Here is a 13,570-nt window from a genome sequence, read left to right as displayed (position 1 = left end):
CAAATGCACTTGTGTCTCCCCACATGTGTCCCTTTCCCCATGCACGTGTCCCCCGCATGCGCACGTGGCCCTCCACATGTGCTCCCCGAAGCATGCACGTGTCCTCCCCATGAGCCCCACCCCCCGCACATGCGCATCAGACCCAAATTATTTATTTTATTTTATTTATTTATTCACATTTCTAAACCGCCCCCTCTCCCAAAAAGGGACTCGGGGCGGTGTACAGTCCACAATAAATCACAGATAAAATACAAATATAAATAGGGTTATAAATATATGTATGTATGTATGTGTGTGGAGGAGGTTAAAATTAAGAGTCCTGTACAGAAGAATAAATAAATATGAAGCTAAAAGCCCCAAAGACCAGTAGGCCAGCGGGAGGCACGCATGCATGTGCGGCAGAGCTGAGCTGGGGCGACGGCTCACATGCCCACAGAGAGGGTGCTGCGTGCCACCTCTGGCACACGTGCCATAGATTCACCATGACAGTGCTAGACTCTCCAGTCTCAGGTTATTGGGACCTCAAGAGTGCCGTGAAAAGTGCAACCTCCTTATACCCCAGACATAATGCCCTCCTGAACTAATATGATACATAGTCTTACATGCAATTGGCCCTTTGAGGGCAACCATAATGCTGATGCGGCCCTCAATGAAATTGAGTTTGACACCCCGGATCTATAGCTATTCTAATAAAAGTAGTTTCAGTCTTCTATCAAAACTGTTTCATGCTGTGGTCTACCCTGCAGGACCAACATCCATTTAGTTTGGTTTTAGACTCTGATGATGGTTTTATATTCTAATGATCTCTCATCTCTCAGCTGCTTCCTATATATAGTATATTTTCTCTCCGGGGTCAGTGTAAATGCTGGAAGAAAGCAGCTGCAACAGCAGCAACCACGACAACCTTTAATGGAAAAGATGCTGAAGTCTTTATTAGTATCAGGAGACCAACAGGAAGTAATGTAATTTGGAAAGAGCTTGAAATCACAGTCCCATGGAGGTGCTGCAAAGCATTCTTTGATGAAGCATTTGTGAAAAAGGACATTTTTAAAATCTACATTACTATTCCTAGGAGGAAAACGTCTGTACAAGGAAGCCTGTGCCAGTTCCTGAGTGTGTGAGAATATAAGCCATACTGCAGAATAAGCATAAGACCGGGAAGTGGGTAGGGTGATGTATCTTTGAGGAAAGCGGACAATTCTGGAATCAGAAAAAGAAACCTGTCCTGTATTTTATGTCTTTTTTGTAATTTAACCAGATTAGTAGAGATTTTGATTGCTAAAGCAGTTCTGGGTGGTAAAGGGAGATTGCCATCTTTACAAACTCTTCTCTTTTTCCTATTCCATCTACAGCTATTGTAAAAACAATCTGTCAAATGTATACCAAATGATTTGAATACACTGACTCTTATATAATGTTCCATATTTTCCCCCTATTTTTAACCCATCTTCGTTTAACTACCGTATGTTATCTATCTGCAATTAAAAGGGTACATTCTGGGGTCTTTTCTTTGCAGATACCAACTCTCCATTTGAAAAGAGAAGAGATGTATGGGTTCTGGTAAGAAAGATTTTCCTGCAGAGAATATAAATGTTTTCCAGAGTGGGTTTGCAGGATGGTCCAGTGATGGTATTATCACAGTCAATTGGCCTCGAGACTGGGTTGAAATTGAAGCCACGCCTCTGGGCTCCTCTCCTCTGACTCCAGTTTCAATCCAGTCTGGCCAAAGAGAGGTTGAAATTTATTGACTCCTGATCTGATTTATCTTTTCTGGACCATCCTCTACTCAGCTTGCTTCCTCCTCACAAGGAGACCCTACCTTCACCTCCCAGTAAGTCCCTGCCGATAGCTGTGGTTTTTCCAGCTACACGAGGGTTAAATCTCAAGGCTTGGAGGCTTCGGTGGCTGGGTCGCTGTCCCGGTGGTCATTTTGGCCGGCGACCACGTGGAGCCTTGAGAGGGAAGATCAGTGCCGGTGGGGGCTAAAGGGCTCTGGTTTCCAGCCCGACAGCCCCAGAAGCCCTGGAACAGAGCGTGCCTTGTTTCTGTGGGATTAAAAGAGGGCGCAGAAGAGCGCGAAGGCTGCGGAAGCCCCAGGAGCAGCAGGAGCGGCTGGGAAGACGCGCAGCAGCAGCAGACTCCCTAAGAAGCATACCCTTGACCGTGGAGGATTCCCTGGGGGAAGGTGAGATTACTACAGGGGAAGTTGATCCACCCAGATCCACAATGGCTCCAACTGGCCATGTGGGGATTGAGCGCGAGCGCCTGAGAGGCGCCCTCCTGTCCCAGAAAGTGATTAGAACCATTGAGGCTTCCCGCAGTCAACCAACTGGATTTACGATGCCACCTGGTTGACATTTGTTTCTTGGTGTCAGGCTGCCCACGTGACCCCTTCAGGGCCTCGGTCCCCCAGGTGTTGGATTTTCTCCAGGAGGGTCTGGACAAGGGACTATCCCTAGTACTGTTAGGAGACAGTTAGCAGCACTAGCCATGGTAATTCCTGGGTTGGGCCCCACTCTGCTGCCTCGTTTGCCTTTAGTCAAGAGGTTCCTCAAGGGGGCGGCCCACCTTCGTCCACCGCCAGTCCATATGTTTCCTACATGGCATCTTCCCACGGTGCTATGGGCCCTTACGGCCGAGCCTTTCGAACCGCTCTGGACGGTCAGCCGGAAGCTACTCACTTGTAAGGTTGTGTTCCTGGTTGCTATCACCTCAGCTAGGCGGGTATCGGAGCTGGGAGCTCTCTCCTCCAGGGGGATCTATGCAGGTTTCACAACACAGGGTAGTGCTTCGCCTTGACCCAGAATTCCTGCCCAAGGTGAACACGGTCTTCCACCGTGGCCAGGAGGTGATTCTCCCAGACTTCTGCCCGGATCCAGTCAGGGAGCGGGAGCTCAATTGGCACCCCCTAGATGTAAGAAGGGCCTTACGGATCTACTTAAGAATGGACAGCGGAGTTCCGGAGGTCTGAGGCTCTGTTTGTATCGTTCCAACCCTCATAGCTAGGGAAGAGGGTTTCCCTGTCCACCATTAGTCGATGGATTCGTCTGGCCATTGCCCTCGCCTACGAAGCGCAAAACTTGCCGGTTCTGGCTAGAATCACGGCACACTCCACCAGGAGTGAAGCCACCGCGGCAGCCTGGGCCTCTCAGGCCCCTAAAGTGGACATCTGCAGGGCAGCGGCGTGGGCCTCCCCGTCGCCCTTCATCCGACACTACAGACTGGATGCTTTCGCATCCTCCGACGCAGCGTTCGACCACAGGGTCCTGCAACAGGTCCTGTCGGATCAGTGAGGGCCCACCCTACGGGACGGAAACTTGGGTATGTCCCATCACTGGACCATCCTGCAAACCCACTCTGAAAAATGACAGTTGGTCTTACTTGAACTGTTATTTTAAGAGGTGCTTGCTGGATGGGCCAGTTCCCACCCTAGGTTAGATAGACAGCATTGGGGGTAGAGGTGTCTCCTTTATGACTTGTTTTCAGGATCTTGGGAGCACACACTGCATTGAAACTGGAGTCAGAGGAGAGGAGCCCAGAGGCGTGGCTTCAGCTTCAACCCAGTCTCGAGGCCAATTGGCTGTGATAATACCGTCACTGGCCCATCCTGCAAACACATCTTAAAATAACAGTTCAGGTAAAACCAACTGTCATTTCTTAGATTTACATGCCACTTTCCTTCAGGAACTCAAGGTAGCATGCATAGCACTCTATCCAGTTTCTCTTCACAACTACTGCCAATTTGGGCTAAAGTGATTGACCGAAATCTTCCAGAGAACTTCTTTGGCTAAGGGTAGACTTGAATTTAATAGTGCCTTGTTAATGAAGGATGCCACAGATTTCTTTTTTTATTTTATGTTCTTATCCTGCCATTATTTTTTTATAAATAACTCAAGGCAGTGAACATAAGTAATACTCCTTCCTTCTCTTATTTCTTTCCCCACAACAACCTTGTGAGGAGAGTTGGTCAGAGAAAACAACTGGCCCAAAGTCACCCAGCCAGCTTTCGTGCCTAAAGTGTCAGGGGTCCAAGTAATACATCCCATTCAATAAGAACTCTGAGGCAGGCAATTTCCTCAAAGAACATTTTACTGGGACATATCAAATTGGCAAGTTCCGGGTGAAAAACTGGCTCTAAATTCCCACCAGTTTCTCACCCAATTAAAAGTAAAACTTTGTCACTCCCCCCCCCCCAGTCTCCAGTCACATAGTCCAATCAGCATACAGCCCAGTTGCTAGGTGACCTCACTCTCCACCTTTCCAACACCTGCACTAACGTCCTTGATTCCCACAGGAAGGAATTTTGTTTTCGTTACAATACTCCAGCTATCTCTACACCCCCCTTCCTGGCCCCTTCACTTGAGGCTGTGTCAGTCCTGAAGCAATGAGAAAGGAACCACTCTAGAGAAAATCACAAAAAGGAAAATGGCCACAGTTTGGCTAACTTCAGGGTTGACATAAAGTGGAACTCAGAGTTTCCTAGTTTCTAGCCTGGTGCTTCAACCACTAGACCAGGCGTGTCCGACACGCAACCCTCATTGTCCTTCAGAAAACTAAAAATCTACTTTACTTGATATTTTTTACCCAATGCACTGAGTTTGATGTGGTAAATTTATTTTTAATGAGATTTTAACTCTGTATGTCTTGTTTCCTATTAGGCACCTTGATAAATCTAATAAATTATGATGATTATTAATATGCATTAAGTATTTAAATTAAGCACACCCTCATGTCACCATGACTTGTGATTCTCTGCTGACTTTCTTACTGGATTTACTTGTCAATCATGTGATTGCAAAACACCGTGAACATCGTAAAAACATGCCAGTGACCAAGTGACCAAATCATAATTACATGATCACAGGAATGCTGCAATGGTCCTAGCTCCAAGGACTGGTTGTAAATCTACTTTTTTCAGAGTCATTGTAAGGTCAAATGATTGCTGAACAAAGCAGTTATTAACCAAGTTACCTGTATAGATTTTATTTGTATGTTTTATTCTGTAGAATCTGTTTTAATTCAGCTTTATATGAAAATGTTACATTAATATTATTTAACCTAACCATCCCAAATCAGAAAAAGTATAAGATTTGCTTCATCTTAGTAACCTCAATAGAACAGGTAGCAATGGCAGAAAAAAATAGATTACATACGAAGATTTTTCTCCTTGTAACATAGAGGTAAATCACCTGCTACCTTCAAGATATTCTGAACCAACTTCCCATGTTCCTTAGTTATTGTCTTTGTTGGTTACTATGATGGGAATTGGATGTTATTAAAATCTGTTAGCATGAATGCATATGGGTGAAGGAGCAGGAACATATTGAATAGTTCTATCTATGCCATAGATATATAAATAGCATAACTTGCAAAAGAAATACATCAATAAATGCGGAAACCAGAATGATTGGTTCTCGTTTATGCACATAGTATTGATCCTGATTCTTTTATAACTCATAGTAAATGGGCAGTATCAGCTTCTATACTACATCAGGTAATCCTCAAGTTTACTACCACAATTGAGCCCAAAATTTATGTTGCTAAGTGAAACATTTATCAAGTGAATTTGCTCCGTTTTATGATCTTTCTCGATTCATTTGTTAGTGAATCATTACAGTTGTTCATAACATAGTTGTTAAATGAGTCTGGCTTCCCCATTGACTTTGTTCTGTCAGAAGGTTGGAAAAGTTGATCACATGACCCTGGGACACTGCCACAGTCACAAATATGAAGCAGTTGTCAAGCATCGGAATTTTGATCATGGGGATGCTGCAAAGGGTAGTAAGCGTGAAAAGGGGGTCATAAGTCACTTTTTTCGGTGCCGTTGTAGCTTTGAGCAGTCACTAAATGAAACTGTTGTAAGTTGAGGACTACCTGTACATACTTTCACAGCAGGGTGGAAAGTGGCCCACTTTCTAATAATCGCTAGTTATGTGGTTAGGGGATCACATATCTGTCTAAAACAGGAGTTCCCCAAACTTGGCAACTCTAAGACTTATGGACTTCAACAAGTCTTAAAGTTGCCAAGTTTGAAGACCTCTGGTTTACAAGAAGGGTGGCAGGAGCCAAGTTAGAAAGTGGGGGGAACGTCCGGACACCTTGATCCGAAACTACGACCGACAGACACACCTGAGCATTTTAAAGCATTTCACTAAGGGACCGAAGTGCCAGCTCCCAAAATACCACCGGTGTCATCCAAGCAGTTACGTTCTAGTTAGTATCACAATGCATTAGGAAGGAAACGTTTCGACTTTTGCGAAATCGGGACAGAAACGCACGTACTGGGCAGAAGGCGGCCTATAGGATTTTAAAAAGACCAGCGAGAGAAAGTAGCGGCTAGTAGCGAAGAGACACACAAGCACACTTTTTCCTCCCCGATCAGGGAACGGGAATCCACTTCTCCGGCCCGGCAGAGCCGCGCGCCCTCCTCCTCCGCATACCCACCTTCTCTTTCCTCCGGCCAGATCCGTCCAGGAGCAGAAGCCGACCGCCCTCCCTCCGCCTGGCTCGTCTTCTGGAGAAGGGGCAGGCCGAGCGGCAAGACGCCTTGCCTTGCGCCTCCCGCGCAGCACCCGTTTCGCCGACCTCCGCGCCTCCCCGGGCCCCTTCCGGAATCAGTCTCCGACCCAGGCAGCAAAGGCGCAGGAGGCTTGCCGGGAAGCCCGGCAGCGTGTTTACAAGATGGCAGCGTCCAGGAGGACTGAAGTGCTGCGTCTTTATCGGGCCTTGCTGCGGGAAAGCCAGGCTTTCAGTGCCTACGGCTACAGGTAGGAAGCCGGGGGCGTCTCGGGAGTGGAGCCAAGTCCCTATTCTACCCCCCTGATAATCATTCTCCCCCCCACCGCACTCCACACACTCCAGTTAAATGCGCGGAGGGCGATGAGGTTTGTTTTAAATGGGTAAAAGGATCTGTGCTTACCAAATCCGAGTGGAAGAGAGGATGGAAATGGATTTCGTTTTAAGCGTTTTATTTTTATTTTTTCCCCTTAAATCCTGGGGGAGAGGGGAATAAGTAAAAGAAGACCAGTTCTGCTAAACAAGAGTTAAAGTTGAAGTTGATAGTTTACTAAGGAAGCAAGACAGAAATATAATGCTTAAATTCAACTTACTTAGTCTTTATTTTGGCGCTTACTGCCTTGTCCTGTAAGTGTGCTTGATTTTATAACGTTGCATAATATAAAGGAAACATTGTTAAGTCGTGTTCATCTTTGCTGCATCTTAGAAAAATAGGCTAGCGATGTGTGAATAAATGCATATAATTATATAATGTCAAGTCCCTTAAACATGGCAATTCTGAGAATATATGGGAAAGGAGACTTTAAAATGTATACAAATTGAATGCAGTACAATGTCTTTACTGGGGTTCCAGATCAGATCTGGGATACTTCAGAGAACCAGAAGACTGTGACAAAAGTTTATATTTTTTCGTATCTCTTTGCTGTCATTTAATGGTCATTTGGAGTTTTGTCCTCCATATCTGGTAGCCTTACCCAGGAGATGATTTTTTTTCCTGCTAGATGCATTGGCATTTTCATCAGTTTTTCATTTCAGATATTTTGAGCAGAGCATGTATGGTTAGAAATTAGAAAACAGTGTTTCTTTGGGACACTGCTAGAGGAAGGTTCACATGATAAAATATCTTGACCACTCAAAGCCAGTTTCCCAGGCAAGCCTTTTATTGTGTAATAAATATGCCTTATCGTATATTCCAGACAACTTTTAAATATGATTTTTTGAACAAGCCACAGTAGTCGGGTTTTATGTATAAAGTTAAGACTTAACTATAATTACAAAATCCAGTATAATGGCTAGGTTTCCGGGGTGGGGGGGAGACCCTTCTCATGAAAAACATATGCAAGAAAGAAAACAGAATTATGAACACAAAATTAACTGGCCTTAATTGTAACTTAAAAATTTACAATCTATAAGTTATACCTTGGTTTTTCTTTCTTTTTTTAATATTTTTTTTTATTTTCAGACAACACAGACACACAACACATATAACATAAAAGCCTCTTCAATTACACACAGTGTGTCGATTGGTTACAAAGTCTTTATGTGTCCTTTCCGTAGTCCTCACTTGAATTTTATCAAAATTCACATATTGACAATCAAGGTATCTTTGTATACATTGTTATTATGCTTCTTCCTATTCTAAGTCATTCAATCATTTTAGCATTGATAACATTCTCTAATAGTTTCCAATTCCATGTTTTTTGCCATTATTAGTATCATCAATCTAATATACATGTATACAAATTGTTATAATTATTTAATATCCATTAAGCCCCACTATTATTATATCCTTTCAACATAAGGCATATTACATTTAAAGTAAGCTTATATTATAACATTTTATTACATTATCCTGAAATCATCCAATGATATTACATCTTTATAATCTATTCTATATAGAATTGTTTATCTTTTATAAAAAGGCTTTTCAACATCATCTCCATGATCCTCACTTACAGTTTGTATAAGATTTCATATTATCAATCTAGTATATATAAATGCTTTGTTATTATTATTATTAATTTATTTGACTGATATCATTCTATTATTTTAGCATTGATAACATTCTCTAATAATGTTCAATTCCATATTTTCCCCCATTATTAGTATCATCAATCTAATATACTTATATACAACTTGATATAATTATTAAACATCCATTAAGCCTAGCTATTATTACATCCTTTCAACATAAAGCATATTAAATTTAAAGTAAATTTATATTATGACATTTTATTACATCATCCTGAAATCATCCAATGATATTACATCTTTATATTCTATTCTATATAAAATTGTTTAACTTTTGTAAAAAGGCTTTTCAACATCATCTCCATATCATCACTTACAGTATTGTATACAATTTTATATTATCAATCTAGTATATATGCTTTTTTATCATTATTAATCATTTATTTGACTATAGCTATTATTACATTGTACATAGCACTCAAAATTTAACTACATTTAACTAAAGTTTATTGTGACATTTCATTTCATCATCCTGTATCCTTCCAGAGATAGTGTAGTTCAATATCTCTTGCCATTTGTAAAATCTGTATTCTAAATGTTTTCTTGTTAAAACTTATGTGGACTTCTCTTAAGAACTTGTTGTTCATTGCATATCTTCTAAGAATTCAAAACCCTTTATCAGCTCTTTTTATCAGCTTCACTTTTGTTATCATTAGTGCTTTTGCTGAGATTACTCTCATTATTTCTGCCAAATATTCTCTCCTTTCTTCATCTATTTTCTGACATCCGAAATGAAGATCCAATTGATCAATTTCTCCTTTGCGTATTTCACACTTGTCATTTCCCTCCACTCTCAGTTTGCTGTCAGTGTCAACAATTTTCTTATCACTTTCATATGTCTCTGTTATTTTTTCAGCTCTGTCCTCAAACTTCATCGCTGTCCCTGTACTTTCTGTATTTTGCTCTATAATTTCAAGTCTCTTTTCAATTCTCTCTGTAATTATTAAAACTTTTTGAATTTCTAAGAAAATTCTTTGCAAAGTTAGTGCCTTTTCTTCCTCACGTTGTGCCATTTTCCAGGTTATAAACACTGCCAAAACATCAAAGACTTTTTAGGTCAGATAAATTCAGTGGAGTTTTCCAAATCAAAGCTTTCTCTTTCCTTCAAAGGAACACCTGTATCAACAAAACGTTTTCACTGAGCCTTTCAGTAAACAAAGCTTATAGCTTTATCAGATATTGCCAAGCCTCTAGCCACTAGATGGCAGTCTTTCCTCTTTTCCATCTGTTTCTGCCTCTCAATTTGACACACTCCTGTACTGCTTCTGTTTCAGAGGCTTATCCCAACCTTCGGCAGCCATTTTGGTTGCTTCTCTTGTAGCTGGCAAAAAGAGCTTTCTCCTGGATCAATCACGGGCTTTGGGATGCCCCTAAGATCAGCAGGACATGCTCTTCTCTATCACTGTTCCTTCAGAACAGTTTAGGTCCAAAAGGACCGTCCAGGAACAGAGATATCGACAGCAATCCTGGGGACCCAAGATTGCATGTTGTGTCGTTGCGACATCAAGCCCCACCTCGCCATACCTTGGTTTTTCTTATGGAGCTGTAGGTGACAACTACTTCCAATTTTTTTCAACAATAATTTTGTTGGATAGGCTGAACTGAGAGAGGATAACTGGCCTAAAATCATTGAGTGGTTTATCATGGCTTAGAGTGGATTTGAGACAAGATCTCACTCCTGGTCAGGTATCTTAATTACCATGCTACATTGATTCATTCAACTGCAATAAATAGGAAATAAACCTTAATATGCACATTCAAATACATTGTAAGGTAAGCCAAATGTTTTCATTTAAAAGCCCCATTGTTGAATATTCATTTGAGGAGACACAGTTCTATTCTCACTAAATCTTGTGCCAATGTATTATTTTTCCTTCTCTGATTTTTCTGTTCAAGACAGAAAATAAATTTATACTTTTGGAGAAACCCAAACTATTGAAAAAGATTGCAATTTTATTTTAACTGATTCATTTTACTGCATTGAATGATAAATATTATTTCAAATATTGAAAGTACTTTGGATGAAACCTCCATTATGAATATAACTGGGATTACTTGCCCACCCTTTTAAAAGTTTCTGATCATAGAAATGTGAGCAGATAAATAGGTACCACTTCTGTCGGAAGATAACAGCATTCCATTCCATTCCTCTGTTTATAGTTATGCTGGCCACAAGACCACAGACAATGTCTTCAGACTGGCTTCCTCTGCTAAAAAAATTGAAGATGTGTACCCCCCTTGGAATCAGACACAACTGGAGAGGAGAAACCTTTACCTTTTTTATCACAAAACTAATAATGTCAAATCAATAGGAGCTGAATTTGATATACAGAGTTATAGCAGAAAGAAGACAAAACATTTTAGACACCTATTAAAAATGGCCATCAAAATAATGACTGACTCTTCAAGATGCCACTAAAAATCAATATTACCAATATCACACAGGGTGGGGTGGGAATCACTTAAGAGTGTATGTAGTAAGTAGCTGTTTATGCACAATAGCAGAAAATAATTTATAATTGTTTTTAAATGGTTATGAATGGTTTATATGCATATATATTTAATAAGTGGCTCTTGCATTTGTCTTCTATTGTTAAGGTAGACATCTTAGTCATCAATACAATATTGGGAAATTAATCCAATCTAATCCTGCAGTCTACACAATTTAAACTGTTTTCTTCTGTCATTAGTATGAACTGTAGCTCAAGCTATTTATCTTAATTTTTTTTCACCATACATTGAGTAATGGCTGTTACAATGCAAAACTAAGTATGTTCATTCAGATATATAGTTTAGAGTTTTAATGGAATTTGGGGTTTCAGTTTTGTACTGCATTCTTTAAGAAGTAAGAAAATCATTGAATTTGGAGATCTTAATAATGAGTACAGTCTGATAGGTACTTGTATGCCCTCTTGGATAAATTCTGGATTTTGGACACAACTAGAGCATTTCTAACCATTGTACCAGAGTGGGGATCACTTTGATTTACTAAGTATGTCTAGAAAATAAAAGAAACGGCAGGCAACACCTGGAATGTTGGAGAAATATTAGCAGGAAGATCCAGCTGTGGACCATTAAGGGTTGTTTGCACATCTCAATAATAATATTCCGATTCTGCTCCTAGAGCAGGGTCTACTGGAGTGATCAAATACATGTCTGTAAATGCTATCTGGGATTTGTTTTCCAACTTGGAGGAAATATATAAAGTATTTTGGGATGTGAACATCACCACTTGTGGGCTGGGCACATGTCCCACTCGCCCCACTTCAGGGAGCCAATGAAGGTGGGGATGGTTGAATCTGGGAGGTAATTAGCATCCCATTTGGTACTAGTGATCTAACAGATGCTTTAAATGAGGTTATAATGCACCCTTTCCTGAGATAGCCTTCCCAAGATTCAGTTTCCACCCAATCTCCAGCCCAGTTGCAAATGAATAGATTATTAGGATCCCTTTCAACTAGAAATTAGTCATAGGAATGAGACTACTACATTGTCTTTTGTATGGGGATTCCTTTAAAGATTAGTCAGAAACTCTATTTTTGTAAATTGCAATGGTCTCTATGCTGTCGACTGAGAGCCATTACAACCATATATAGCATCAGTTTTACGAGTGCTGCATTGACTTCAAGTAAGTTTCCAGTTATAATTCAAAATACCAATTTTAGCTTTCAGAGCTCTGGATGACATGACTTCCAGTTAACTCAAAGACTGCTTCAAATATGTTGAATATTCATCTTGTGTTCATCTCAATTTTCATTTGTATACAGTTTGTATATCAAGCTTTGAGAAGACAGTGCATGCTTACATTTTTTTCTTAAAAATTTACTTAGGACATATGCCATCAGAAAAATAAGAGATGCCTTTAGAGAAAACAAAAACATCAAGGACTCATCAGAAATAGATACACTAATCAACAAAGCAAAAACTAATCTGGAAATGATGCACCGGCAGGTAAGCTATCAATTAATTAAATTCGAAACTTGGTATAGTATTCCTTTTCTTCACATATATAATGTTAGTCTCTTTCAATCTCTCATGAATGTAGATTAATTATATACTTTTATCAGTTAGCATTAGTATACACATGCTTCTGATTAGAAGATACAAAAGATAAAAGAGAAATTTATATTGTTGGCACTTTAAAAACAGCTTATGAGAAAAGGAAAATGGAAACCACTGCACACACAAATATACGGTACAGAGGTGGGTTGCTAATTATTTTACTACCGGTTCAGGCACATTCCCGCAGGATGCTTCTGCGCATTCACAGAAGTGTCCGGGTGGGTGGGCGGAGCCTCTCACCGCCACTACTACCGGTTTGGCCAATCCGGGCCAAACCGGCAGCAACCCACCTCTGATACGGTATCTTAAGGAGCCCATAAACCTAACCAATCACTCCCATTGTAGCTGGTACTCCAAAATGTTGATAGAAATCTTTTCTCAGCTTTATTACCTGTGCACTTCTTAACTTATTGAAGATACTGAAGTAAGGATTTAAGTGCCAAAACGTATTTTCTATCAGTGCACTCTGATCAATATGAAGAATTATTTCTATATCTATCTTGTATACTGTATTCTAGCTGCTGTAGTATTGTTTAATTTCTTGATAGAAAAAATAGAATCCCACACAATTACCAAATTAGTTATTTGGAAATAAACTTTACTCAATCGTATGATGCCTGTCTCTGAAGTAGGAAGGCACAGATTGAAGTCTTTGTAAGTTGAGTTGTATCCACTATAGCTCATTAATGACATTGTTCTACAATGCTAAATATGGCCCTAGAAACCATTTACAGGTAGTCCTCGACTTACAACCATAATTGAGCCCAGAATTTATATTGCTAAGTGAGAAACTACTGTCTTTTTCAGAGGATAAGACGCACCTTTTTTCCTCAAAAAAGAGGCTGAAAATCTGGGTGCATCTTTTACACCAAATACAGCATTTTTTGCCTCCTGAAGCCCCGCCCCTTCACCAAAATGGCTGTGCATAGCCTTATGGAGGCTTTCAGAGAGCTCCTGGGGG

General features: G+C 40.6%; 2 protein-coding genes across 4 annotated transcripts in view; one reads left to right on the top strand and one right to left on the bottom strand.

Moving 5' to 3' along the window:
• Positions 1–6,582, bottom strand: part of FARS2 (phenylalanyl-tRNA synthetase 2, mitochondrial) — a 226,236-nt gene extending 219,654 nt beyond the window's left edge. The window contains exon 1 of the mRNA XM_081951382.1: positions 6,445–6,582. The gene's annotated coding sequence lies outside the window, so the exon portion shown is untranslated. The remainder of the gene's footprint in view (positions 1–6,444) is intronic.
• Positions 6,583–6,631: 49 nt separating this feature from the next.
• LYRM4 (LYR motif containing 4) overlaps positions 6,632–13,570 on the top strand; it is a 62,998-nt gene continuing 56,059 nt past the window's right edge. For all 3 annotated transcript variants that reach the window (XM_081951388.1, XM_081951387.1, XM_081951386.1), the window contains exons 1-2: positions 6,632–6,767; positions 12,378–12,498. In XM_081951388.1, coding sequence (XP_081807514.1) covers positions 6,682–6,767; positions 12,378–12,498 — 207 coding nt within the window. In that variant the 5' untranslated portion in view covers positions 6,632–6,681. The remainder of the gene's footprint in view (positions 6,768–12,377; positions 12,499–13,570) is intronic.

This window comes from Natrix helvetica (genome assembly GCF_964273705.1).
Source record: "Natrix helvetica genome assembly, chromosome: 4".
In the NCBI taxonomy this organism is placed as follows: Eukaryota; Metazoa; Chordata; class Lepidosauria; order Squamata; family Natricidae; genus Natrix; species Natrix helvetica.
The sequence above is the reverse complement of the archived record's forward strand: the minus strand, read 5'-3'. Positions and strand labels throughout refer to the sequence as shown.